Below are 26500 nucleotides of genomic sequence, written 5' to 3'. Positions count from 1 at the left end.
ACCTAAATATACAAGTTTACGTCTGTCCTACATAAACAGTATTCGAGGTGTCTTTTTAGTTATTTATGTGCGTTTACAAAGGTGAAATGCAATTCTGACCAGCTGACTCATGTCCTGTATTCACACACATAATATATATATGTATATATATATATATATATATATATATATATATATATATATATATATATATATATATATATATATATATATATATATATATATATATATATATTGTGTGTGTGTAAATCACAAAGAAATTAACACGTGATGTACAATGTGACAGTGTCAGACCACGAAGGAAGGATTAAGACAGGAATTTCCTTGAGTACTTTCGTATTTAATAATACATCTTCAGAAGGATTAAGAAGGATCCTTCTAAAGATATATTATTAAATACGAAATTACTTGATGAAATTCCTGTCTTAATCCTTCCTTCGTGGTCTGACATTGTCCTATATATATACATTTATGTCTCTCCTACTTTGACAGGGTAAGTTAGCTGCTATAGAAACTAGTGTGTTATTAGCACTTAACCACTGAAGGTGATTAAGGTGCTCTCACAAGCTCAGGTTATAGTTACATCACATTCCCTTTATAACTGATGCATTACATAATCATTCTTGTGTACAAGTCCAGTATATCATCAAGTGTTCCAGTATGCATATAGTATGTACAGAGTTGACAACACTCACCAGTGTTGTTGTGTTGCAGGTGGTGGAGGCCAGTGTGGGCTACCCGTCCTCAGACCGAGTCCATTCCATCCAGCGGTCGACCCCAAAAGTCGCATTCGTCAATCTTAACATGCAGTTCATTCAAAATTAGAATTATCTCAAATATAAGTTAATACTGTTATATATTAGCATACTATGCATATTTAGGCATTGGTTAGGTTAGGTGTTTAGGTTCTGTTGGCGATTATTTGTATTTTTTTATTTACATGCGGAGCATGTCAATAAATAAATACAATAAAATAAATACAATAAAATAATAAAATATTACATGGACAACATCACACAAAAACACACACAAACACATGAAACCCAAACACAAAATACAAAGCTATAAGAATGCACAAAATACAGACCAGAGAGTATTGAAATGTACATGCGAAGCATGCTTCATAAATACAGTAAAATACAGAGACACTATATACAAAGGGGGAAGCACATAAACAGAACATAAACCAAAGAAAACACCAACACGGTACATACAGTGCCTGAGTACAACCAAACAAGACCAAACAGCCCACAAAACAAACACATACAGACAAACATACACAGGGCACATAAACAGGAACATATACAGAAACAGGGATAACAAAAGGAGTCTACGCATATTTATGCGGAAACTCCCGCACCGGAAAACGTAAGCAGAACGCTTGCCAAGCAAGCACGAGGTCATCGGAAACACGCCCCCCCCCCCCTCGGCGGCGCCAGAGGCCGAGGCATTAAATCTGGCACATCATACACAAAGACCTTCGCACTTTGCACCCAAATAGTGTATGAGCACCAAGGAACCAGCCGCACCCGTTCCCCGTAAAGAGATCCCAATACTGACGTGCAGGCAACTCTACCCCCTTCGCCGTTATAAAAAAAAAAAAAAACTGACCGGCCCCTCCCCCGCAGGGGAGGGGGGGGGGTACCAAAGGGGACGCAAGCACATCGGGTGTCCAGCCATCGGGCACAGGAGCCGAGGCCTCCCTGGCGAACATCCTTCCGTAAAACCATCACAAGGTCCCGATCCGCAGCATCCACCTCAATGGGAGGTACAATCCCCTACAGCAGGGAGCCCACCACAGGAGAGACACAGGGGAAAGGGGGGACACAGGAACGAACACGGAGCTCACCACCATCCGCTGCGTGGACCTCCGCTATCACTAATACCATGGGCCACCACGTCCTCAGGAGCCGACTCACAACTCTGAAACTCCCCCACATCCGCCCAGGCCGCGTCCGCCGAGACCACAACAGGGAAAGAGCCGCAGGCACTTAGGATCGGGCAGGAATCGTCCGAGCTGTCCACTTTTCCAGAAGCTGAGACACTAGAGACGCTGGGAGTCCGGACCCGGGCACGCCGCAGGATCTCGGCAGCAGCAATGACATGGGGAAATCGGCCCAATCCCAGCAGGAGGCCTGGAACTCACACCTTCCTGCAGCCCAGGCGACAAGGGCGGTGGAGGACGCAAAGACAGGGGGTCACAGGAGAACCGGACGAAACATCCATAGAAGACGGAGGTAGAGACACGGCCTCCGACCGGGCCGCACCCGCACCAGCATCACCACCAACAGACACCGAACACACCTGGCAACTGCACAGCATCCGGCGCCCGAACCCCATCAGCGCAGGCGCTAAATACTATATCTGGCGAAGTCACGACATCCACGGGCACTTGCACAGCCCCACGCGCTGGACCCTTGTCGACAACCAGCAGCGGGAAATCCTCTTCACGAAAGCGATTGGCTCTCTCGACGATTGCCGTCTAGCAGTCAGCAGCCATGTGGCCCGAGAATCCACATCGAAAGCACGTGCAAGGCGGCCGTGCATAGTACACACGGATGTAAAAGCCCATAAGTTTCACAGAAGACCGGATGTCGGAATGCAGCCACATCCCCAGAGTCTGGATACTATTCCATATGCCCTGTAACTGCCCAGAAGAAATCATATTCATCCGCATACTCACAACAGTGCCAAACTGCCCGAAGTATCAGTTCAATAGTGCCTCCGGGAATTCAAAAGGCGCACCATGGATACTGACGCATGTGAGGGCACCACTCTGATCGGAGATAACCACCGAACCAGCACCGTCCGGCAGTAGAAACGACCGCCCCTCAAAGGGGCTCAAAAACACCCGATAATCCTTGGCGGCAGCAAATTTCACCACTGCTCGATATGAAGAGCAGTGGCACATCCATGGTGCCATGCCATGGATGACATCACGTCCACATCCAGTACCTCACAGAACACCAGCTCCACGGCAGGGTAGTCAGCCTTACCAAACAACCTCACCCCACGACGGCCAGTGCACAACTCCCATTTACAGGGTTGTGGTCCGAACTAAAGTTCGCTTCAGCGAAGAACTTGTTCCGGAAGTATTCGGACGTCATCAGTTGTGACGAGTCGTGTTAACCGTTTTTCATTCATAAACAGGGGGTTTGGCAGGTACATGGAATGGACTCTGGCCTTTGTTTAAGAGGACGGGCTGCAGTGGGTAGGGCTGGCAACACTCACCAGTGTTTCAGGTTGTGGAGGCCAGCGTGCGGGGTTGGCAACACTCACCAGTGTTGTTGTGTTGCAGGTGGTGGAGGCCAGCGGGTGGGGCTGGCAACACTTCAGCATGAGGACTGAGGGCACCTCTGGGCACTTGTATGCTGGGAGGACCCTGGACTATGAGGACGCTGCCCAGCGGCGAGGCTTCCGCTTCATGGTGCAGGTCACGGACAGGGTGAGTCACGGGCTGCATGGTGCAGGTCACGGACAGGGTGAGTCACGGGCTGCATGGTGCAGGTCACGGACAGGGTGAGTCACGGGCTGCATGGTGCAGGTCACGGACAGGGTGAGTCACGGGCTGCATGGTGCAGGTCACGGACAGGGTGAGTCACGGGCTGCATGGGTGCAGGACACGGACAGGGTGAGTCACGTGCTGCATGGTGCAGGTCACGGACAGGGTGAGTTACCCAATCAAAAACATATGAACCTACCTTGTGGAACCAATATATAGAAAACGTCAATTTATTCACTTTCGCTCGGTAACGACGCAGCATTGCGTCGGCGGCGGCTTCCGGAGGGGCGCGCCACGGTTTTGGATATTATATGCATATACTCCTGTAGGGAATTGCATTGGAATACATTGATACCAAAATGAAAGACCAAGGACCAGATTTGAGGCAACAAAGTTGAAAAGAGTATACCCATTTTATTAGCAACACTCACTGGGCTTAGGATCCGTCACTTTCTCTGTTTCCTGTGGGTGGTACGCCTGGCTTTTGGACTTTATATTTGCATATACTCCTGTAGAGAATTCTATTGCGAACACAATGTTACCAAAATGAAAGACCTAGGACGAGAATTGAGATGTCCAAAGTGAAGAGAGTGTACACATTTTATTGCGTTTGCGCGCTTCTGGGTAATACGCTCTTACTTTCTCACTTTCTCGCTGGGCTTTTGGGCTTTATATACATTTAGTCTTGTAGAGAATTCTATTGCGAATATTGCTATAACTAATATATATATATATATATATATATATATATATATATATATATATATATATATATATATATGTGTGTGTGTGTGTGTGTGTGTGTGTGTGTGTGTGTGTGTGTGTGTGTGTGTGTGTGTGTGTGTGTGTGTGTGTGTGTATGTGTGTGTGTGTGTGTGTGTGTGTGTGTGTGTGTGTGTGTGTGTGTGTGTGTGTGTGTGTGTGTATCACGAAAATAAACACGTGATTAAAAAGTGACAGTGTCAGACCACGGAGGAAAATTGAAACAGGAATTTCCTTAAGTACTTTCGTATATTAATACATCTTCAGAAGGAGTCACTCCTTCAGAGGCGTGTGGAGCCTCTATAGTGCAGCAATATGTATCAGAGGGGTGTGGAGCCTCTATAGTGACCTCTCGTGAAGGTTGAGAAGCGCTGCTCCAGTGGATGAGAACGAATGGGAGGATTTGAATTCGTCTCTGGGCACCACTTTGTCCGTTTAGAAAGCGTTGAACCAATAGTAAGTTCCGAAATTAGGCAGCCGGCAAGTTTTTTACTAAATACATTTTTCGCGCACCAGACGGGTTTAGGGTCAGATATGTGATATTTAACATTTTTAGAAACATTTATTTTTCTTTAGCAAATATTGAAAATAAATTTTGTAATCAGTATATACCTTGAGGCGACCTTCCTTCCTTTTAGGTCGCCCTAAAATTTTAAGGATGGTTGGCATCTTTAAAATTCAATACACGAGACTGCTGCACTACTAGTTCACTCTTCCCCCCTTCCCCCCCCTCATAAAATATTAATGATCACTGAGTCAACACAAAGTTATTTATTTTGCTCGATGACTTTCCGAGATAATATTTACCGTTTGAAATAATGGTTCATAGCATTGTACCGAATTAAATGCAATTATTTGTTTATTGAATGTTACATCATAATTTTGCAAGATGAAATCCATCTGCCTTGCAGCCGTGTGTATGTGATTAAGAACACACATGCATACGAGTACATGTATATGTTGCTATAGTAAGCGAACAATGCGGTCCATCGAAACGTTATGTATTATATATATATATATATATATATATATATATATATATATATATATATATATATATATATATATATATATATATATATATATATATATATATATATACATGAAAATGTTATATAAATATAATTTTTACCTATTTTATAAATATTGATTGTTGGTGGTGGTGGTGGTGGTGGTACTCATCTATGTGTGATTCAGCTCCTGGGTCCCGCTTCTCGGTCGTCTATTGCAATGGGTCCTGAGCCTTGCTTGTTGTCGTGCCTCCTCAGAAAGCTGTGTATGGGGGGTTTGGTTCAACTACTTCCCCCCCGCCCCTTCCCCCTTCAGCGCCTTCCACTGAAGAGGTGCTTAATAACAACTTTATAACTCATTCCAGTGCCTAGTTTCCAGCCGGGCACTTTGGTCATGTTGAGCTGCGACGGTACTGTTTCCATCAAGTCCCTCCTGCCAGGGGTGACGACCCACCAAGGGGACGCCTCTCTCCTGCCAGGGGTGACGACCTACCAGGGGGACGCCTCTCTCCTGCCAGGGGTGACGACCTACCAGGGGGACGCCTCCCTCCTGCCAGGGGTGACGACCCACCAAGGGGACGCCTCTCTCCTGCCAGGGGTGACGACCTACCAGGGGGACGCCTCTCTCCTGCCAGGGGTGACGACCTACCAGGGGGACGCCTCTCTCCTGCCAGGGGTGACGACCTGCCAGGGGGACGCCTCCCTCCTGCCAGGGGTGACGACCTGCCAGGGGGACGCCTCCCTCCTGCCAGGGGTGACGACCTGCCAGGGGGACGCCTCCCTCCTGCCAGGGGTGACGACCTGCCAGGGGGACGCCTCTCTCCTGCCAGGGGTGACGACCTGCCAGGGGGACGCCTCCCTCCTGCCAGGGGTGACGACCTGCCAGGGGGACGCCTCTCTCCTGCCAGGGGTGACGACCTGCCAGGGGGACGCCTCTCTCCTGCCAGGGGTGACGACCTGCCAGGGGTGACGACCCACCGTAGGGTGCGTCGTCCTCCTGACGTAGCCCACTATACTGCTCTAGTAATGTGTGTGGAGGTTTACTAACACCTTTTAAGGTTTGCAGATTTGTCCTTGTCAAATATTTCTTTCCGGCTTGGAGTTATATATTTTTTATGGATTCTAGTTCTTAATAGATTATAGTTCTTGATGGATTATAGTTCTTGTATTGTTCTGTGTCGTGTTATCTATTCCACTTTTATTTCTTTTGTGTGTGTTTTGTTTTTTTCTCTTCTTGCGCGATCTGTTTGCTTGAACGTGTGTTACAATATGTTTTAGTGTGGCGGGAAGACCAACTAACGCCAGTGGTACAGGCCACCGTGGAAATCTGGTGCTCTATGATGTAGTCACTTAGAGGCGCCATATTGTAAGTGGCGAGACTCGTGCCGTTAGTGTTTAGTGAGGAAGTTGTCGGGGCGAACATGTACGCTCACGGTAATGGAACTCCGATCATGCAAATGTTCGCCCTAACTCTGCATTCAACCGGAGAGTCTGGCACGGGTGCCTTAGCAACACTAGTGGTGGTGGTGAGCCGGGTGTGGTGGTGGTGGTGGAGGGCCGGGTGTGGTGGTGGTGGTGGAGGGCCGGGTGTGGTGGTGGTGGTGGAGGGCCGGGTGTGGTGGTGGTGGTGAGCTGGGTGTGGTGGTGGTGGTGGAGGGCCGGGTGTGGTGGTGCTGTAGGGCCGGGTGTGGTGGTGATGGAGGGCCACATGTGGGAAAAGGGGTAACCAATTCACCTGGGAGAGCGAACAGTTGAATACTCCCCTAGAACCAGGGGAGGACTGCAGCTTGTATGACCCCCTAGGCCTGGGTGAGGTTATAGAGGCTAGTGTGACCCCTAGGCCTGAGGCTATAGAGGCTAGTGTGATCCCTAGGCCTGGGTGAGGTTATAGAGGCTAGTGTGACCCCTAGGCCTGGGTGAGGCTATAGAGGCTAGTGTGACCCCTAGGCCTGGGTGAGGCTATAGAGGCTAGTGTGACCCCTAGGCCTGGGTGAGGTTATAGAGGCTAGTGTGACCCCTAGGCCTGGGTGAGGTTATAGAGGCTAGTGTGACCCCTAGGCCTGGGTGAGGTTATAGAGGCTAGTGTGACCCCTAGGCCTGGGTGAGGTTATAGAGGCTAGTGTGACCCCTAGGCCTGGGTGAGGTTATAGAGGCTAGTGTGACCCCTAGGCCTGGGTGAGGCTATAGAAGCTAGTGTGACCCCTAGGCCTGGGTGAGGCTATAGAGGCTAGTGTGACCCCTAGGCCTGGGTGAGGTTATAGAGGCTAGTGTGACCCCTAGGCCTGGGTGAGGTTATAGAGGCTAGTGTGACCCCTAGGCCTGGGTGAGGCTATAGAAGCTAGTGTGACCCCTAGGCCTGGGTGAGGCTATAGAAGCTAGTGTGACCCCTAGGCCTGGGTGAGGCTATAGAGGCTAGTGTGACCCCTAGGCCTGGGTGAGGCTATAGAGGCTAGTGTGACCCCTAGGCCTGGGTGAGGCTATAGAGGCTAGTGTGACCCCTAGGCCTGGGTGAGGCTATAGAGGCTAGTGTGACCCCTAGGCCTGGGTGAGGCTATAGAGGCTAGTGTGACCCCTAGGCCTGGGTGAGGCTATAGAGGCTAGTGTGACCCCTAGGCCTGGGTGAGGCTATAGAGGCTAGTGTGACCCCTAGGCCTGGGTGAGGTTATAGAGGCTAGCGTGACCCCTAGGCCTGGGTGAGGCTATAGAGGCTAGCGTGACCCCTAGGCCTGGGTGAGGCTATAGAGGCTAGTGTGACCCCTAGGCCTGGGTGAGGCTATAGAGGCTAGTGTGACCCCTAGGCCTGGGTGAGGTTATAGAGGCTAGCGTGACCCCTAGGCCTGGGTGAGGCTGTAGAAGCTAGTGTGACCCCTAGGCCTGGGTGAGGCTATAGAGGCTAGTGTGACCCCTAGGCCTGGGTGAGGCTATAGAGGCTAGTGTGACCCCTAGGCCTGGGTGAGGCTGTAGAAGCTAGTGTGACCCCTAGGCCTGGGTGAGGTTATAGAGGCTAGTGTGACCCCTAGGCCTGGGTGAGGCTGTAGAAGCTAGTGTGACCCCTAGGCCTGGGTGAGGCTGTAGAAGCTAGTGTGACCCCTAGGCCTGGGTGAGGCTATAGAGGCTAGTGTGACCCCTAGGCCTGGGTGAGGCTATAGAGGCTAGTGTGACCCCTAGGCCTGGGTGAGGCTGTAGAAGCTAGTGTGACCCCTAGGCCTGGGTGAGGTTATAGAGGCTAGTGTGACCCCTAGGCCTGGGTGAGGCTGTAGAAGCTAGTGTGACCCCTAGGCCTGGGTGAGGCTATAGAGGCTAGTGTGAGTTTAGACCCCCAAGGAAGGACTAGACAGGTGGGGTTAAGAGGGAGGGGGAAGGTAAAAGGTTTGTGTCAAAGACTACCAATGTCACGAAGTTCATGAACCAAGAAGACGTACCCATCTCTAAGAGTTAAGACAGGGGCAGAAAGAGCCCATCTTCGACAAGCCGCGTCTGGAGGTCAGGAGCCAAGGAGTCCCACCTCCAACCCACCCCACCCTACGCCTCCCACCGTCGTTGTAATAACAGTTTGCATATCTTGGTGTAATCTCGAATGGACTCAGTTCTATACGGTCATATTATGTAAATACGGCAGTGGTGTTGGGGTGGAGTGTGGTGGTAATACCTACTGGAGACCCCGGGAGTAACGCCATGAAGGCCAAGGGTGGGGTTTATATTTAATATGTACACGGACCTCCAAGATTGTCCAGGGCATGGTGATGGCGCCGTGGTGTCCGGTGCCAGGATGCCAGCATCTGCTTCTCCTCTTCCTCGTGTGAAGGGGGCCAGGATGGTGGCCAGGTTGTTGCACCCTGCTCAACCAGGATGTGAAGGGAAATAGCCCTTCGCTTGAAAAGACGATACTTAAGGTTGTATGTGTGCGCGTGCGTCCACGCGCACCTTCAAGGGCACGAAGTAATAACTCTTTGGGTGATGTTTTCACAGTCGAGTTTCCGGTACATTTTTGCTCACAATTTTGTTTGATTTTATCGAATATTGTCTTAAGATTTTTTACTATATTTCTTGGTCTTCCGCCGTCTTTTAGAGTGTCCATGAGGGAAACACTTGGAATGGCACTAGTGGATATATCTATTTCCTTATTTGCCTGTCGCACATTTGGGTCGATTTCCTCTGTCTTTCTGGATTTTGTGTTGACTTTTGCTGGTGAATGATCACTACTAGTGTGTAGGAGACGGTGATGGAGTTGATGTAATTACCAAAGTGTAGTTACAGGATGAGAGCTACGCTCGTGGTGTCCCGTCTTCCCAGCACTCTTTGTCATATAACGCTTTGAAACTACTGACGGTCTTGGCCTCCACCACCTTCTCACCTAACTTGTTCCAACCGTCTACCACCTTCACTACCACACATGTGGGTGTGAGGTGAGGTCCCCTGTCTGTCTGTCTGTAGTCTGTGGGGAGGTTGTCAGATTGTAGGGTGTCCCCAGTGGGATGTTGTCGATAATTAGTCCGTTATTTGTGGTGTGTGTGGGGAGTGGGAAGGGGGGAGGGAGGGGCCGCGTCTGTGGCATTCATGTCAAAAATAATAATAATAATAAACACCAGTCAAATTCATGCGCAGCAGCCTTTTCACTTTTATTTGCTGTATTGGTTAAAACAAAACTCGTCGTTTCAATGTAAACTCTCATTAACAGTAATTTCTACCATGGCCACATCCATCAGGAATACGAACACGCGCGCGCACACCCACCCCCACACACACACACACACACACACACACACACACACACACACACACACACACACACACACACACACACACACACACACACACACACACACACACACACACACACACACACACACACACACACACACACACACACACACACACACACACACACACACACACACACACACACACACACACACACACACACACACACACACACACACACACACACACACACACACACACACACACACACACACACACACACACACACACACACACACACACACACACACACACACACACACACACACACACACACACACACACACACACACACACACACACACACACACACACACACTGAGAACTGAGGTAGTCTACAACCGAGAACTGAGGTAGTCTACAACCGAGAACTGAGGTAGTCTACAACCGAGACCTGAGGTAGTCTACAACCGGGAACTGAGGTAGTCTACAACCGAGAACCGAGGTAGCCTACAACCGAGAACTGAGGTAGTCTACAACCGAGAACTGAGGTAGTCTACAACCGGGAACTGAGGTAGTCTACAACCGAGAACCGAGGTAGCCTACAACCGAGAACTGAGGTAGTCTACAACCGGGAACTGAGGTAGTATACAACCGGGAACTGAGGTAGTCTACAACTGAGAACTGAGGTAGTCTACAACCGAGAACTGAGGTAGTCTACAACCGGGAACTGAGGTAGTCTTCAACCGGGAACTGAGGTAGTCTACAACCGGGAACTGAGGTAGTCTACAACCGAGAACTGAAGTAGTCTACAACCGAGAACTGAGGTAGTCTACAACCGGGAACTGAGGTAGTCTACAACCGGGAACTGAGGTAGTCTACAACTGAGAACTGAGGTAGTCTGCAACCGAGAACTGAGGTAGTCTACAACTGAGAACTGAGGTAGTCTACAACTGAGAACTGAGGTAGTCTACAACCGAGAACTGAGGTAGTCTACAACTGAGAACTGAGGTAGTCTACAACTGAGAACTGAGGTAGTCTACAACTGAGAACTGAGGTAGTCTACAACCGAGAACCTAGGTAGCCTACAACCGGGAACTGAGGTAGTCTACAACCGGGAACTGAGGTAGTCTACAACTGAGAACTGAGGTAGTCTACAACCGGGAACTGAGGTAGTCTACAACTGAGAACTGAGGTAGTCTACAACCGAGAACTGAGGTAGTCTACAACCGGGAACTGAGGTAGTCTACAAACGGGAACTGAGGTAGTCTACAACTGAGAACTGAGGTAGTCTACAACCGAGAACCTAGGTAGCCTACAACCGGGAACTGAGGTAGTCTACAACCGGGAACTGAGGTAGTCTACAACTGAGAACTGAGGTAGTCTACAACCGGGAACTGAGGTAGTCTACAACTGAGAACTGAGGTAGTCTACAACCGAGAACTGAGGTAGTCTACAACCGGGAACTGAGGTAGTCTACAACTGAGAACTGAGGTAGTCTACAACCGGGAACTGAGGTAGTCTACAACCGAGAAGTGAGGTAGTCTACAACCGAGATAAGGTAGCTTATACCTTAGTACAACCTTCTGGGATAGTTACGTATATTAACATATTTTCCATTTTCTTAGCAATTTCTTTTCCACGCTGCTCTACATTCCGTGTGGCAATGTTTAACATTGTAAATTCTCACCATAAGATTATTTTCATTTTTCGGAATATGAAAAAAAAAATTTGCACATTGCTATTTTTTTTTATTGTTAGTAAATCAGGCGTCAAAATTAAATTTCTGTAAAGTTACAACGCTTTTCAAGAGGAAATCATTTACTTTTTTTTTTTTAGTTAGTTTTTGATGATACATTTTGAACAATTATACTGATCTTAATTTTGTAAAGTTTTTTCTTTGTGTATATAGATTGGTTTAGTCTTATATTATATTCCTGAAGATGATGGGAGTAATACATTGACACGTTGGCATAAATTGAACACACCATTGGTGTTGTAGTTGCCCCTAACCGAGCAACAACAACACAGTGTTGGTGCTGTAGCTGGCCCTAACCCAATAATAGTATCGTTGGTGCTGCAGCTGCCCCAAACCCGATAACAACAACAACATACTGTTGGTGCATTCTTTTAATCATTACTTATACTGTTAGTACTGTATCTGCCCCAAATTATTAACAATAACAGAACACTTGTTTTCGCTAATAGCAAAATATTTTCCAACAAGAAATGCACTTCTCATACAGGAAAGGTTCACTATAGTATGATCTCAAATCTCAAAAGCTTCATAGAAGATTGTAACAGAACCCATGAGCACTACACCAGAAATAAATACAGTTTTGATATTCCTAGAGTTCGACTTAATCAGACTAGAAATGCTCTACAAATCAACGGGCCCAGAATGTGGAATGACCTTCCCAACCATGTTAAAGACTGTACCTCTCTCAACCAGTTTAAGATAAAAACGAAGCTATACCTAATAAATTCCCTGTAACCTACCTTACCCTTCTATTGTCAACCAATGTCTGTTTTTTTTTTAAAGAGCGCTGTTTGTCGACATAATTGTATTTGTGCTGCTTTTTCAGCTATGTTTTCATTTCTTGTTTTCATTCTACTCATTATGCTCAATTAGTATTAAGCTTGTCATTTAAGTTTTTCATGCCCGAAACGCTTTGCGTAATAGTGGCTTTAGGCATTGTATGTACTAGCTCTACCTATAAGTCAACCAATCTTTGTAAAAATTTCTTGTATGTATGTACCTTACCGAAATAAACATTTTGTTTTATTTTATTTTTATTTTATTTTTAGTATTTTTGTTTAACCAGTTAGTTTAGCTCCCCTTTAGTTTAGTTCAGTTATTATGCACCCCATACCCATCTTGTGGGTGGTAGTGGCAAGGGTTACAGAAGCACATAATGGGCTCAGGGACTGAACCCCACAATTCATTTAGCTAAGCAAGTTAAAATCTTGATGAGCTAGTTACAAAATTCAGTATAAGTCGTCACATCATAAATGAGTTCCAGATCGACCACAAGTACAGTTTCTAAATTAACCAACTGACATATGTGGAGAGCTAGTGTCACAATTGATATGTTTGTCCTGCACACCGCCTCATCATCCAGTTTAACCAGAGAGGATATATAGCAGCGGAGAACCGTTTCTGTTCAGTTTACCGCAGTTCCCCTTTAGTTTGACTAACAAGTGTCAGGTTTCTTTTGTTGGAGGCTTGAGCTTATAATAAGCCTTAAGGTTCTTTTCGAATTTTGAGCTTGGATAACATGTTCCCAAAAATTTCTCATGTACATGTACAGTAATATATTATGTTGTCAAATGCCTAGTGCATTTACCAACTTTCCTCTACCACTACTCCATGTCACATCATCTTTGTCCAGTCTATATCCGGATAACATCCCTCAGGGTCGAGGCGGATGGAGCGACGCACGACACACAGACACAGCGTGGGTGGAGGTGAGGCTCCGAGATGTCAACGACAACCCACCACAGTTCAGCCGCCCACACGCCCATGTCACCGTCAGGGAAGACACTGCCCCCGGCACCCTCCTTGCTTCCCTCCCTGCGACAGACCCTGACATGGTGAGTCTGCCCCACCTCATTGCCATTTGTATAGTTGCCGTCATCATCTGTCATTATCATCATCATCGTCTGCATCTAGAAAATCAACTTCATCGTACCCTCGTTCTGTTCCCCTCCCATGCTAAATAGCCTATCACAGTTTACTCCGGTGTGTTAAGAATGCCTTTTTTAATTTTTATCTTCTCTTTAGTCAGTTTTTCTATCTCAATTTTCTCAGTTCTGATTCCAGCCTTGTAGTAAATCCTCTGGTTGATCTCACTTAGACTGCATAGGTTATATATGTCAATGATACAATAGTTCTCTCCCACTTCAGTGTAGCATTGTAAATGATTTGAAAGAGGCTTGCTCAGAGCTTGAGCTGCATTCTTTGGCATCCATGGGGAGATTTTTGTGTGATCTACAGCTTCCATGTTGCTTAGTCTATAATTATTCAAGTATGTCCAATCCTCTGTCTCTGGAAAATATTCAGGTTTTAGTTTGAGCACTTCCTGTTATGCAGTGGTCAGCACAGTCAAGTCACTACTGAAAGGTTCGGTGTTTGATTCCCAAGGTGGGATAGAAATATTTGAGTATGTTTCCTTTCACCCAATGCTTCTGTTCATCTAGCAATATCTAGGTATGTGGGAGATGAGTTGTGGGATGCATCCTGGGAAAGATTGGCAGTTGGCCAAGGGAAATCTCAAATTCCTTTCACTACCTTGTATTTTTTTGTTTGGCACCCTCAGTGATGGCTAGAAAGGTGGAGTCCAACAGCAAGCAGCTCGATCCTGCAGACACAAATAGTAAATATACACACATGTACATATGTGTGTGTGGCTGCAACTGCCGACCCAAAGCAACACAGGCTCGACGAGGCACTAAATTAACATTAACTAAGTAACGCATAGCCAGGACCCTGTTCGACCGCCAAAAATCCCGCGGTATAAGTATTTAGGCTTATCGAGGCCCCCCACCCCACCCCACCCATAGGCTAGCAACTAAACATTCTCAGGATGCATGCCACAACAGCTGTCTAATTCCCTGGTAACTATTTACTGCTATCTTGAGGTTATCTTGAGATGATTTCGGGGCTTACGTGTCCCCGCGGCCCGGTCCTCGACCAGGCCTCCACCCCCCAGGAAGCAGCCCGTGACAGCTGACTAACACCCAGGTACCTATTTTACTGCTAGGTAACAGGGGCATAGGGTGAAAGAAACTCTGCCCATTGTTTTTCGCCGGCGCCCGGGATCGAACCCGGGACCACAGGATCACAAGTCCAGTGTGCTGGCCGCTCGGCCGCTCGGCTCCTCTGTGCAGGTCATGTGTCAGCCTGCTGCATGAATCCCTTCCCCAGACACCTGGGTTAAGGCTTGACAAGCACTCAAGGTATAGTTTGCATTTATGAAACGCAAACTTACATAATATATATATAAAAAATTTATAATCTCCGAGGTGCTACAAAATTGTCAATAACAATAATAACCTTGGGTTGCAAAGATATACAGGTCTCGTAAGTGGACACAAAAATACTTGATGAATCCTGTTCCAAAGTGTTTGTATGAATTCTTACATAATAGTTGTTATTTAAGAGTTTGCAGGACCAAACTTCAACTCTTTGGGCCTGCCTTTCCAATCGTTGGTCTTGTAATGCAACTACTGAAAGCGACACATCTGTTTCTTGTAATATGTGCATTCAAAACTACAGTATTAGAATCATTTGTATTCTAATTATTTCTGACTTTTCTTACATCATGCATATGCTATTGCCTATAATGCTTACAGGGTGAAGCTTCAGCTCTTAGACCCAGTATGCTTGGCTATCTAGGTGTCAATTAGACTACTAGCAGCTGAAAGGCTGAAGTCTTGAGAATTGACCCTGCAGGCAGAAATTGGCCATTGCACATTCAGTATATTGTACTTGAGCCCATATTTGTATCTATATCAGATGGAGGAGCAGGTGGTGGAGTACCGTGTGGTGGGGGGTTGGGGGGCAGTGACAGTTGATGGTGTGGGGGGAGTGAGGTTGTGGCGCGCCCTGGACCGTGAGTCTCCTGGAGGGGAGGTGGGTGTGGCGCGAGTGGTAGCCGTGGATGATGGTCGCCCATCTCTCTCCTCCACCGCCACCCTCACCATCACCCTCACCGACGTCAACGACTGTCCGCCCCGGCTCCTACCCCCCACCGTCCTCCACGTCACAGAGGGAGCTCCTGCCTCTCTCCTTGGAATCCTCACAGCTACTGATGATGATGTCTGGGCATTGGGGCACGGCCCGCCCTTCACCTTCACTCTGGCCCCCTCCAACCCCGCCCACGTCCTCGACATTCTCAACATCAACTTCCAGGCAGGTGAGTTCTAGCTCCAACCATGTCCTCAACTACCACATCAGGCAGTGGATTAATGATTACCATACACACACACATTCTGCAAAAATTTGGGTTGTTGAACATTTATTTTTGATTGTGCTTCTGTCTGTACTCCATGTTAGGGTGGTAGCTCATGTTGTGTTTTTATAAATTAAATTACTCTGCCACAAGACAATTTAGGTCTGTAGTCTTGGTAAATGGTCCATAATCGTCTGTAGTAGTTACCTGAATGTACCTGAAGGCCACTGTCTCTAGTGGCCTCTCCTGGGACAGGAAGCTGGTGGGCTATTGAAGATCCACTCATTTTAATGTGGATACTCTGACCTTCTCCATATAAGAGTGGACTGTAACTACCTAAGTGAAGTTACAGGATGAGAGCTACGCTCATGGTGTCCCATCTTCCCAGCACTCTTTGTCATATAACGCTTTGAAATTACTGACGGTTTTGGCCTCCACCACCTCCTCGTCTGACTTGTTCCAACCGTCTACCACTCTGATTGCAAAAGATAATTTTCTTGTATAGTATTTCTTTGGCAGCTTTGTTTAGTTAGTTTAAATCTATGACTATAAATCTATGTTCTTGAAGTTCCAGGTCTCAGGAATTCTTCCCTATCAATTTTATCGATTTCGATTCTGATTTATCGATTGTTACTATTTTGTACGTGGTGATCATATCACCTCTTTTTCTTCTATCTTCTAATTTTGGCATATTTAATGCCTCTAACCTCTCCTTGTAGCTCTTGTCCTTCAGTTCTGGGAGCCAGGTCGGCCGAGCGGACAGCACGCGGGACTTGAGATCCTGTGGTCCTGGGTTCGATCCCAGGCGCCGGCGAGAAACAATGGGCAGAGTTTCTTTCACCCTATGCCCCTGTTACCTAGCAGTAAAATAGGTACCTGGGTGTTAGTCAGCTGTCACGGGCTGCTTCCTGGGGGTGGAGGCCTGGTCGAGGACCGGGCCGCGGGGACACTAAAAAGCCCCGAAATCATCTCAAGATAACCTCAAGATAACGCCACTTAGTGGCATATCTTTGCACTTTTTTCCAGTTTGTTGATGTGCTTCTTAAGATATGGACACTATACAACTCCTGCATATTTCAGCTTTGGTCTAACAAAAGTCATGAACAATTTCTTTAGTATTTTGCCATCCATGTATTTCAAAGCAATTCTGAAGTTAGAAAGTGTAACATAGGTTCCTCACATAATGTTCTTTATGTTCTCTTCAGGTGATAGTTTTCTATCTAGAACCACCCCTAGATCTCTTTCTTTATCCGAATTCTTCAAAGATTTCTCATAATTTATAGGTTGTGTGGGGTCTATGTTCTTCTATTCCACATTCCATAACATGGCATTTATTCACATTAAATTCCATTTGCCAAGTTGTGCTCCATATACTTATTTTGTCCAGGTCTTCTTGAAGGGCATGATAATCATCTAAGTTTCTTATCTTCCCTATTATCTTAGCATCATAAGCAAACATGTTCATATAATTCTGTATTCCATCTGGTAGATTGTTTATGTAGACAATGAACATTACCGGTGCAAGAACTGAGCCCTGTTTTCAACCTTTCCTGACTCTCCACTTGTGACATTTCTCCAGTCCGATACATTGCCTCTGATTACTACCCTCATTTTTCTATCAGTTAGAAAAATTTTCATCCATGTTAGAAGCTTACCTCTCAGCGAGAACAACCTCTAATGTGGAACTCTGTTGAAAGCCTTTTTAAGGTCCAGATAGATGTACAGTATCAGTAAAGACATGCACAGTAAGGTAAAATGGATCAAAGACACTTGGCATTGGTAAATGTAAACATAATAATTTAATAGGATTCAAATAATGTGTCAATAAATATTTATTCAGACCACAGCCACTGATGCAGAGTGCATGTGTACAGATCTGGACAGTGGCCGCGGGGGAGCAGAGGTATGGACACTGGGGCCATTAGACAGAGAGGAGCACCGCCAGCTGGTGGCTGAGGTGGTGGTAACAGATGGTGGTGGACTGGCAGCCACTCACCCAGTTACCGTTATTGTTGATGATGTCAATGACAACCCTATGAAACCAGCTGCCAAGACCGTATACCTTTGGAAGACTCAGGTCAGTCACTGATTTGCTCTACTTAAAACAATCATTTTCCAGGTTGTACTCTTAAGATTGCCTGTGATATAATACCACACAAAAGATTACAAAAGTAATTCTTGAGATGCTCTGTAGTAGATGCCCATAAATGCTTTTAAAGCCAATGCAACAACAATTAAAGCTGTTGTTGAATATAGCAAAATAAAATTTGTTGAGGTGTGGTTAATTCTTCACCTGTTTCTATCAACCAGTGTGTTTCCTACAGTATCAAATGCTGTAGTATTTCTTAATTTCAAGATACTTATTAAGATTATATGGTAGTAGGTTGTCTGATGACTCCCCCACCAGGGCGGAGGTGCGGATGCTGCCCTTGGCAGAGTGTACGTGGAAGACCCGGATGACTGGGATCTCCAGGATAAAACATTTACCTGGGCAGGACCTCCCCATCCACTCTTCACCCTCCAACCCAACACTGGAGATATATTTGCTTCCATTCAGCTGAGGGAGGGAAGGTGAGATTAACATGGCTAAGCTGACTGATAAAAAATAGTCCTTCAAGCTACAGCTAATTGATGCTATTATGTATGGTAACCATTTACTGTGTAGTGAGCTGCATGGTAACCAATCAGCGTAGGTGAGCAAGCATTACCAGGCTCTTTGCCCTCATCTTCAGAAGTTTCAATTTTTCATTAACTCTTGTGCATAGTAAAAGTTATATTTCTAGGCAGTAATACCAATTGTTGAATGGTGTAATTTTTGCAAAGTAATGGTTAAACTACAGTACAGGTACTGTATTTCATAAGTAAGCTATGTCACTCCATATATATATATATATTTATATACATAGTGTAACTTTCTATTTATGTGTGTAGTTTTCTCTACATCTCTATATATATAAGTATCTTTCTAACATTGACTATACTAAACTCTCTAAATATTTTTCAGTAGCTATTTATATAGCTACTGAAGATGAAACTTCTGAAGATAAAGATCATACAATTTATGATTTAATGAGATATATTTCCTATAGCTGATAAAGAGTTTAAGCTCATCACTGTAGCTCTTGTGCATCTTATACTTGCAAGCCTGTCATACATCATCTGTAGATGCTGATTATGAGATTCATATCTAGAAGTTTTAATAAGCTTTTAATAGGGTTAATTTTCAGCTCTATCAATCCCTAATTACCTCTGGTGTTAGTAGTGGTACCCATACTTGTGCTGGCATTTTAGCAAACTATTTGTTTATTCTGCTAGGCAGCATTGTTACCAATGCTTATATTAAACACTGGAGATATTTTGCACAGATTTAGGGACATTAAAGTGAAGAGTAAGTTGCAAGCTAGTGTGGATGCCACCTTGCTGTTTACCAAGGTTCCCACTGGCAAAGCATTGGGGGTTAGTAAGGGATAACTTTCCTTTCTCTTACACTGACTTTCCTCTAGCCCCCATTACAGCTGTATTGTATGTGCTTCTTGTGTAAATATATCAGCTGATAAACAATCTTACGCTCTTATCGTGCCATCAAACTGAATCACGATACCAATTGGACCTCTTTCATCACTTCCTCCAGTTAAGTTTAAAAAATATTATCTTCGGCCTCTTCTACTCTCCTACGTTACGGTACTGTGTTCTTTATAAAAAAAACTTTATCCTATTATTTTAATTAATTGCCTATAATTTGTATCTTTATTTCCTCATGTTTTCTATTTTTATGCTTAAGTAATCTTTACACAACTCATCATAATCTTTTTCTTTCCTCTCCTTAAAGGACATTTATTGTTCTAATGGATTTCATCAACTGCACTTTGTCACTTCATCCTACTGAGTAGTTCCTCTCTTTCTTCTCCTAGTTTTTGCAATGTCACATGCTTGATTGACATTCTTAACCAAATATTCCTTGTTCAAATTTCTATTGCACTGCTGCTTATAAACGCATAAATTATTTGTAAACAAAATCAACACATAGTGACAGAAACCATTCCAGAGCCACGTTAACTCTCATACCAGGAAAGCTTGAGGGGTCTCAGGACTAGCAACACTACAAATGTCTTTTAAAGGTCCATTGTAACTGACCCACATGTTCGAGCAGCCACAATATAGGACAGAAAACAGGGAGATACTTTTTCAACCATAGAGCAATAAATCCCTTTAATTGTCTACTTGCCAGAGTCATAAATTCCAATACAGTACCCCAGTTCAAAATTAAGTTGAAAAAGTCCTCGGTAATAATGTGGGGGGGACCTTAAACAAGCCACTAGCTTCTTTTTCCTATTGAGACCACTAGAGATTGTAAATGCCACTAAGATTCAATGCTTCATAGTGTCATTCTCAAAGTTCACCATCAACTCTTATTATATACGTGTTGACCAGTTCATTCACTTAGCTTCTCACCTTTTATTCATTCAACTCTTAGATTATTGTAAGGTATGATTGCCATCTTCTCACTTAACCAAATATCTTACACAGCACAGCCATCTTCCCACAGCATATATCTTAATATCTGATCTAGATATTCACCATACTGTGCTCTTATCACTGTATTCTTTTTAAGTGTGTTAATAATTTGCTAGGAGTTATTATTTTAGAGGATTGTTAAATCCATTTATATTGGTTTTGTTGTATAGTGCTTGAACATGAAATAGATGATAGTAAGTGAGAACAACATATTCTTGAATATTTTTTGTTTTCCTTCTGCATTTTGAATTGTGCAAATTGTGCATGCAACTTGCATGCCTCATATTCTCATGCTTCAGTTACACTGTGTTCAAATCCTTTGTAGTCCTCCATTGGTCAACGAGATTGGTTTTTGTGGTATAATCACAGAGGTGTGTGTGCGCCTCTGTGTATATATACACCTGAGATTGCTTATTTATTAAATTATTGTTAGAATTGTGTATATTAACGGTACATTATGATCATGGTAGGCCTTGCAGTTGATTAGCCTTAAGGTCTTAACACCTGGATCTCCTACATAGTGTACAAGATGGGATACCTGACTGCAACTGGGGCTATTTCTACCCCCGTTCCCTCTCTCTTCCAATCTTTCCCCCCTAACTGATCTCTGATCCCTAATTTACCCTATTCCCAATCTCTCTTCCCTCCAACTTTTTCATGCCTCTTCCCCAACATTCTCCCTCTCACCCCACTTCCATCTTCCTCTCCCCTTTTCCATCCCTCTCTTCCAACGTCCCCCACTCTCCTTCCCTCTCTTCCAACATACCCCCACTCTCGTTCCCTCTCTTCCAACATCCTTCACTTTCCTTCCCTCACTTCCAACATCCCCTCCACTCCTTCCCTTTCTTCCAACATCCCCCACTCTCCTTCCCTCTCCTCCAACATCCCCCCCACTCCTTCCCTGTCTTCCAACATCCCCCCCACTCCTTCCCTTTTTTCCAACATCCCCAACTCTCCTTCCATCTATTCCAACATCCACCTCTATCTCTCTTAGAAAATTTACTATTATGAAATACAAAAAAACTGATATTTAACTAAATTGTACGGTGTCCTTATACATACTGATGTCTTAATCAGTGGCACTCTGCTTTATCCCGACCGATCTATGACATTTACCCCATGTATCATTTTGCAAAGGTTGGCGAGTATCTGGCCTCTTACTTTGGACAGACAGACATATCTTATTTTATTGACCTACTGTACATTGAGAGGTGTTTGAACATTAAGAATATAAAACTGATAGTGTATTCTATAAATTTATTCAGAATAAGTGTTGTTGATGATAATCTAAGGTAAATTAGGGCCATAATGATACTGGCAGGTGTATGGCATGATATCATTCTTGGTGCATTTATACTAAATAGTGTAGTCCTAAACCGTGTCTGGAATGGCAGTATAGTATAGTTAAAAGCTAGAAATTAGAATATATTTCAGCTTTAAACTTTGAAACCTATTAAAGATTTAAAGATTGGTAATTTTTACTGAGTAGTGGGGGTAGGGATTAGATTTACAGATAGAATGAACCCTCAAACCTTATCGAGATTTTGCTCTATTTCTCGTTTGGGGGCATTGTCAGGTATGAACTGCAGTTCCTGGTGTCTGACAGTGTGTGGGGCCAGATGGATGTGCCAGCTAATGTGACTGTGGTTGTGAGGTACTTGTCTCCTGAATCCCTGGCACACGCAGTCCCTATCACCTTGATGCCCACTACACCAGCAGCGCTCACGGCTGGATGGACACCTCTGGTAAATTATTTATTGCTAATTTAATTACATGTTGATAATTTACTTGCATTATTTTACCTGAAGGTCTACCGTCGGTATTGGTCTCAACAAGGACAGAAAGGAAGCAACTTGCCAAAGGTCCCCTTCCTTATGCCTGAGTATTTTTTCAGTTTAAATTTGAACTGGAGTACTGTATGGTGTAAATGTTGTAACGTATGATTATGTTACGTTATTGAGTAGATTAGATACACAGTGTTTAGTGGGTTTTCATATTTAGTACTCTTGGATACAGCAGTATCATAGACGTTGAGACGGAGTTTGGAGTAGAGCAGAGAGCTGAGTGAGGCCAGAGTCGCAGAGCTGTATGTGGGAGAGCATTGTAGCTCGATGCGATCCTAGCCTGCTGTCTGTTCTGTGTCGAAGCTGTAGCATCTTGGGGTCGATTACAGCTGCATACGCCGAGTGCTACATTCTTGACTGTGGAAATTGTACTGTTGGCTATCCTCATATCGCTTGCTTATATTCGGTGACTACACCTCAGCTTCCTCCACTAGGATAGGAGAATGGAAGAACTGTTACCTGTAATTAGGGAAGAGATTATAGCTTCTGCAATTAGTGCTAATTAGTTACACCATTAAGCTAATGAGAAGTTGGAGTGAGTATATTGTTTGTACTCATTACAATGTCTTTGGCAGTGAAGTGATTTAATGTTTTTATAACAAGAGCCTATAATAGATTTAACATTCGTATTACAGTAGTGAGAAAATCCACTGGGGCCGTGAGGTGGTGCGAATTTTATGACCCTGGCATTGCCAGTCACATTGCCGGGGTCGTAGGTTCATGGCCCCAAACAACCCCGGTGATTTTCTCATTGATATATATATATCACATTAGTGTGATTTGTGTGTGATTCATATTAGAAGTATTATAATTAACACTTAGTATTGACAGCTCACATTAAATCACATAAAATATAATGGACAGACAAGGAATAATATTTCAATTATGATAATACTTATTACCATTGCAGTTAAATGACTGGATAAAGTGTGGACATAATCCCATTGTTGTGATGTCATTAGCATTTCCTACACTGTCACCAAGATGCATGTTTTTTGTGTATGCTGATACAAATTGAATAATCTTCATTCAAATTCTGTAGTAAAGTCAGTGACAAGAAATACTGTTGCTACTTCAGATTTTGAGCAGTAAAACAGAATAACTGACGAATTATTGGAGAAGGTAGCACAGCTGGGTTCATTCTCAATTTACAATCAAGAATGCCGGGTGGGACACAAATAGTTGGGTGCGTTTCTCTTCATCTAATGCACCTGTTCACCTGTTCACCAATTGGTACCCAGAAGTTAGTCAGCTTGATGTGTCAGTAATTCCACCTTGGGAAGGGGACATCAATATAAGCCTAACATGCATATATATACATTGGTTGCCTGTCCCCCAACACAGTGCAAGAGACACCAGCTTCAAGCTCAACAAGGCATTGTGGAACATTAAAACAGATGCTTTATCACTAACTGCCTCAGTAATAAATGCCAAGTCATTATTTCAGTTTAAATACCAGATACAAAAATTCCTTAGGAACAATAGGACTGTTGATAAGCCACTGGCTTCCTGTCCCCATTGAGGTAACTAGGAAGATAATGGGCCTCAGATGAAATCAGGTAAAAACATGATTGGTGCTTTGTATTATATCAACTGCCTATACAGCACTCATTTATTTGGTAATAATGTTACTGGATGCTTCTCAATTGATGTCTTGGTCAGGCTTATTATAAAGAAAGCATACAGACTATTACTTAATTTTAATGAAGCTGTATCACCGTTATTAACTGCTGGCTGCATATTACAGTAATGTTATTTATGTCATAGAGATTCAAGCCCAAAAATTAACAGCCTTAATTTAACCTTTTAAGCCTTGTTCATTTTTATTGTTATTTTAGCATGGTGGTGGGGGTCTGGGCACACTGGCGGAGATTGTGATGCAAGTGGTGGGCAAAACGGCCAAGGGTGTGGAGATTGTGAGTGTGTCTGGAGCACCTCCCGCTTACCCCTCTTCTACACCGACCATCTCAAAGGGCACTTCTGATGTGAGTGTTGCTCTTCAGAATTTCCCTGCTCCAACACCCTTTGCCTGTGTTTGGGTGAGCGTCAGACAAGCTGCAGGGAGATTTATAGACCCCCTCAAGCTGCATGGACTGCTGGCATTACACTTGCAGCATGTAAGTTGTAACCTGTGGGCACTCAAAAATAATTCCTTATGTGATATATCACCAGTGCTTATTAGTTTGCTTTGCTTTCATAACTTACTTCAGTAAGGCTCTACTCTTAATTAAGGAAGTAATAATAATTATTACTTTCCCATAGAGCTTTATTGAAGTATGTTATGAAAACAAACTTCAAAGGTTACATAGAGTACAGTCCTTTCATAAACCTTGTACTTCAGAGAAAGTAATGAGCTTAAAAGTGACATTCAGTATTTTGATATACCTTTCCCTTCAGTTAGAGAAAGTAATGAACTTGAAGGTGGCACTAGAAGACACATACACCATGGAGGGAAAAAATGGCAAGACTGCATCTGGTGGTTTTGGCTTTCCCTCAGATACCACGTCTCCCCAGAGTCCTTCTTCCATCGCTTCCCTGGCATCTGTGGTGCTCCCTCTGCAGGTAAGCCTTCAATGTGTCTTAAACTCATCTGTGTCTAGAAGGTACAATAATGTCTTTATCACATTTCGCCTTTAATATGCTACTCTTCATTAGTCATCCTTTAGGGTGTATAAATATTGTATATCTGAATTTACCTGAACACGACATTATCTCTAGTGGCCTTGATGGGAACGGCTTGTCAACGATCTCCGTATTTTTGCTGACAATTTTATCCAGCTGGATTTTGAACTGTAGTGAATGTCTTGGCAGTTACAGCTTTAGTGGGTAGACAATTGCATGGGTTTATAATCATATAGGTGAAAAAGCATCTCTTTACTATCCTACATTGTTAGTAGTTGAGCTTGAAACCATTGCTCCTTGTATGTGTTACATTTGACCTTTTAAAGATATAAAAAGATCAAGATCTTGGTCTGGGTCAAGATCCTCCAGACTGTTGAATATTTTAAAAGTTTCGAAGAGACGTCTGTTTGTCATGTGTTATTTCATGTCTGCAGTGTTATTGTGTGGACACCCTCAACTGTACCTTGTATGAGAGTTGATGTAGTATAGTACTGGGATGATTTTTTTTTTTTAGCCCAATGTTGAACTTTCTCCAAAGCAGATATGCCTTTTTGACAAACTAGGTCTCCATGCTTGGATGCAATAGTCCAAATGGGGCACATCAGAGATTTGTACAGTTGAATAACTACCTTCTTTTCCTTGAAGTCAAAAGACTGTATAACTGTTCATAGGGTTTGGTTGGCTTTATTACTGCAGCTCCCACTTGGGCAACTTTCAATAGCTGGTGAAATTCTGACTCCATGGTCCTTTTCTTCATCATATACAGAACAACCTTGATTGAACTTAATATATGGGACCAACCCCAATTCATTGCAGTGAGGGATTTATTGCAACTGGAAATACCTCCAGGATGCTGCTGCTGTTGTTTTAGATTCAGCTACTTAGAACAAAAAGTTGCAAGTAGCACAGGCTATGGTGAGCCCGTAGTGGACTTACCTGGCACAGGAGCAGGGCTGTAACTCGTCCAGGATGCATTTTCCATGCCTTACAGGCAAATTTCACCTAGCAAAATTTTAATTTCGCATCTAATTTCTCATCACATAATTTAAGCACATCTAGTTCATTTCTCACATCACCAGCCTCAAAACGCATCTTCAAATGGTAGTTGGGCTATATCTGAGTGAATGAAAACCTTGCATACAAAATGAAAAGAAACCATAAAATTTGGCTTAAATATCCTCAGTAACTTTCCCAAGGCTCCAGTTGTTTCTTGTAATATTGAGTATATCTGCAAAAATAATAAAAAAACATGATTGGAGCCATATTAAGAGAGTTATCATTCATACCCTAATATTTCCCATGCTCTATGGGCTGATTTCACTGAGCAAAATTTTTATTTAAATCTGTCATATGAAGGACAACTACCAAGAGAACCTGTCTTTAAAGAGATCTAACAACATCTAGCATATTTCTCATACCCTAGCCTTGAAATCTCATTTTCAAAGGAAAAATAGCCCATATTTTACTTAACAAAAACCTCTGCAACTGGAAAACCATATATGACCGTCACACCCATACCCACAGTCAGCAGAGTTTGGCTGGTCATCTGGCCTAGTGCAACAAGCTTTAAATGATTGCATCTCTCACCTC

At 44.1% G+C, this 26500-nt stretch overlaps 1 protein-coding gene across 1 annotated transcript in view; it reads left to right on the top strand.

Annotated features, from left to right (window-relative positions):
* The window catches only part of LOC123761571 (putative neural-cadherin 2), a 65590-nt gene that overhangs the window by 25068 nt on the left and 14022 nt on the right, over window positions 1-26500 (top strand). The window contains exons 5-12 of the mRNA XM_069330683.1: window positions 3299-3445; window positions 13393-13569; window positions 15494-15893; window positions 17804-18006; window positions 18337-18500; window positions 22021-22189; window positions 24127-24405; window positions 24686-24850. Coding sequence (XP_069186784.1) covers window positions 3299-3445; window positions 13393-13569; window positions 15494-15893; window positions 17804-18006; window positions 18337-18500; window positions 22021-22189; window positions 24127-24405; window positions 24686-24850 — 1704 coding nt within the window. The remainder of the gene's footprint in view (window positions 1-3298; window positions 3446-13392; window positions 13570-15493; window positions 15894-17803; window positions 18007-18336; window positions 18501-22020; window positions 22190-24126; window positions 24406-24685; window positions 24851-26500) is intronic.

This window comes from Procambarus clarkii, chromosome 24 (assembly GCF_040958095.1).
Source record: "Procambarus clarkii isolate CNS0578487 chromosome 24, FALCON_Pclarkii_2.0, whole genome shotgun sequence".
In the NCBI taxonomy this organism is placed as follows: Eukaryota; Metazoa; Arthropoda; class Malacostraca; order Decapoda; family Cambaridae; genus Procambarus; species Procambarus clarkii.
Note: the sequence above shows the minus strand (reverse complement) of the source record. Positions and strands in the feature narration are given on the sequence as shown.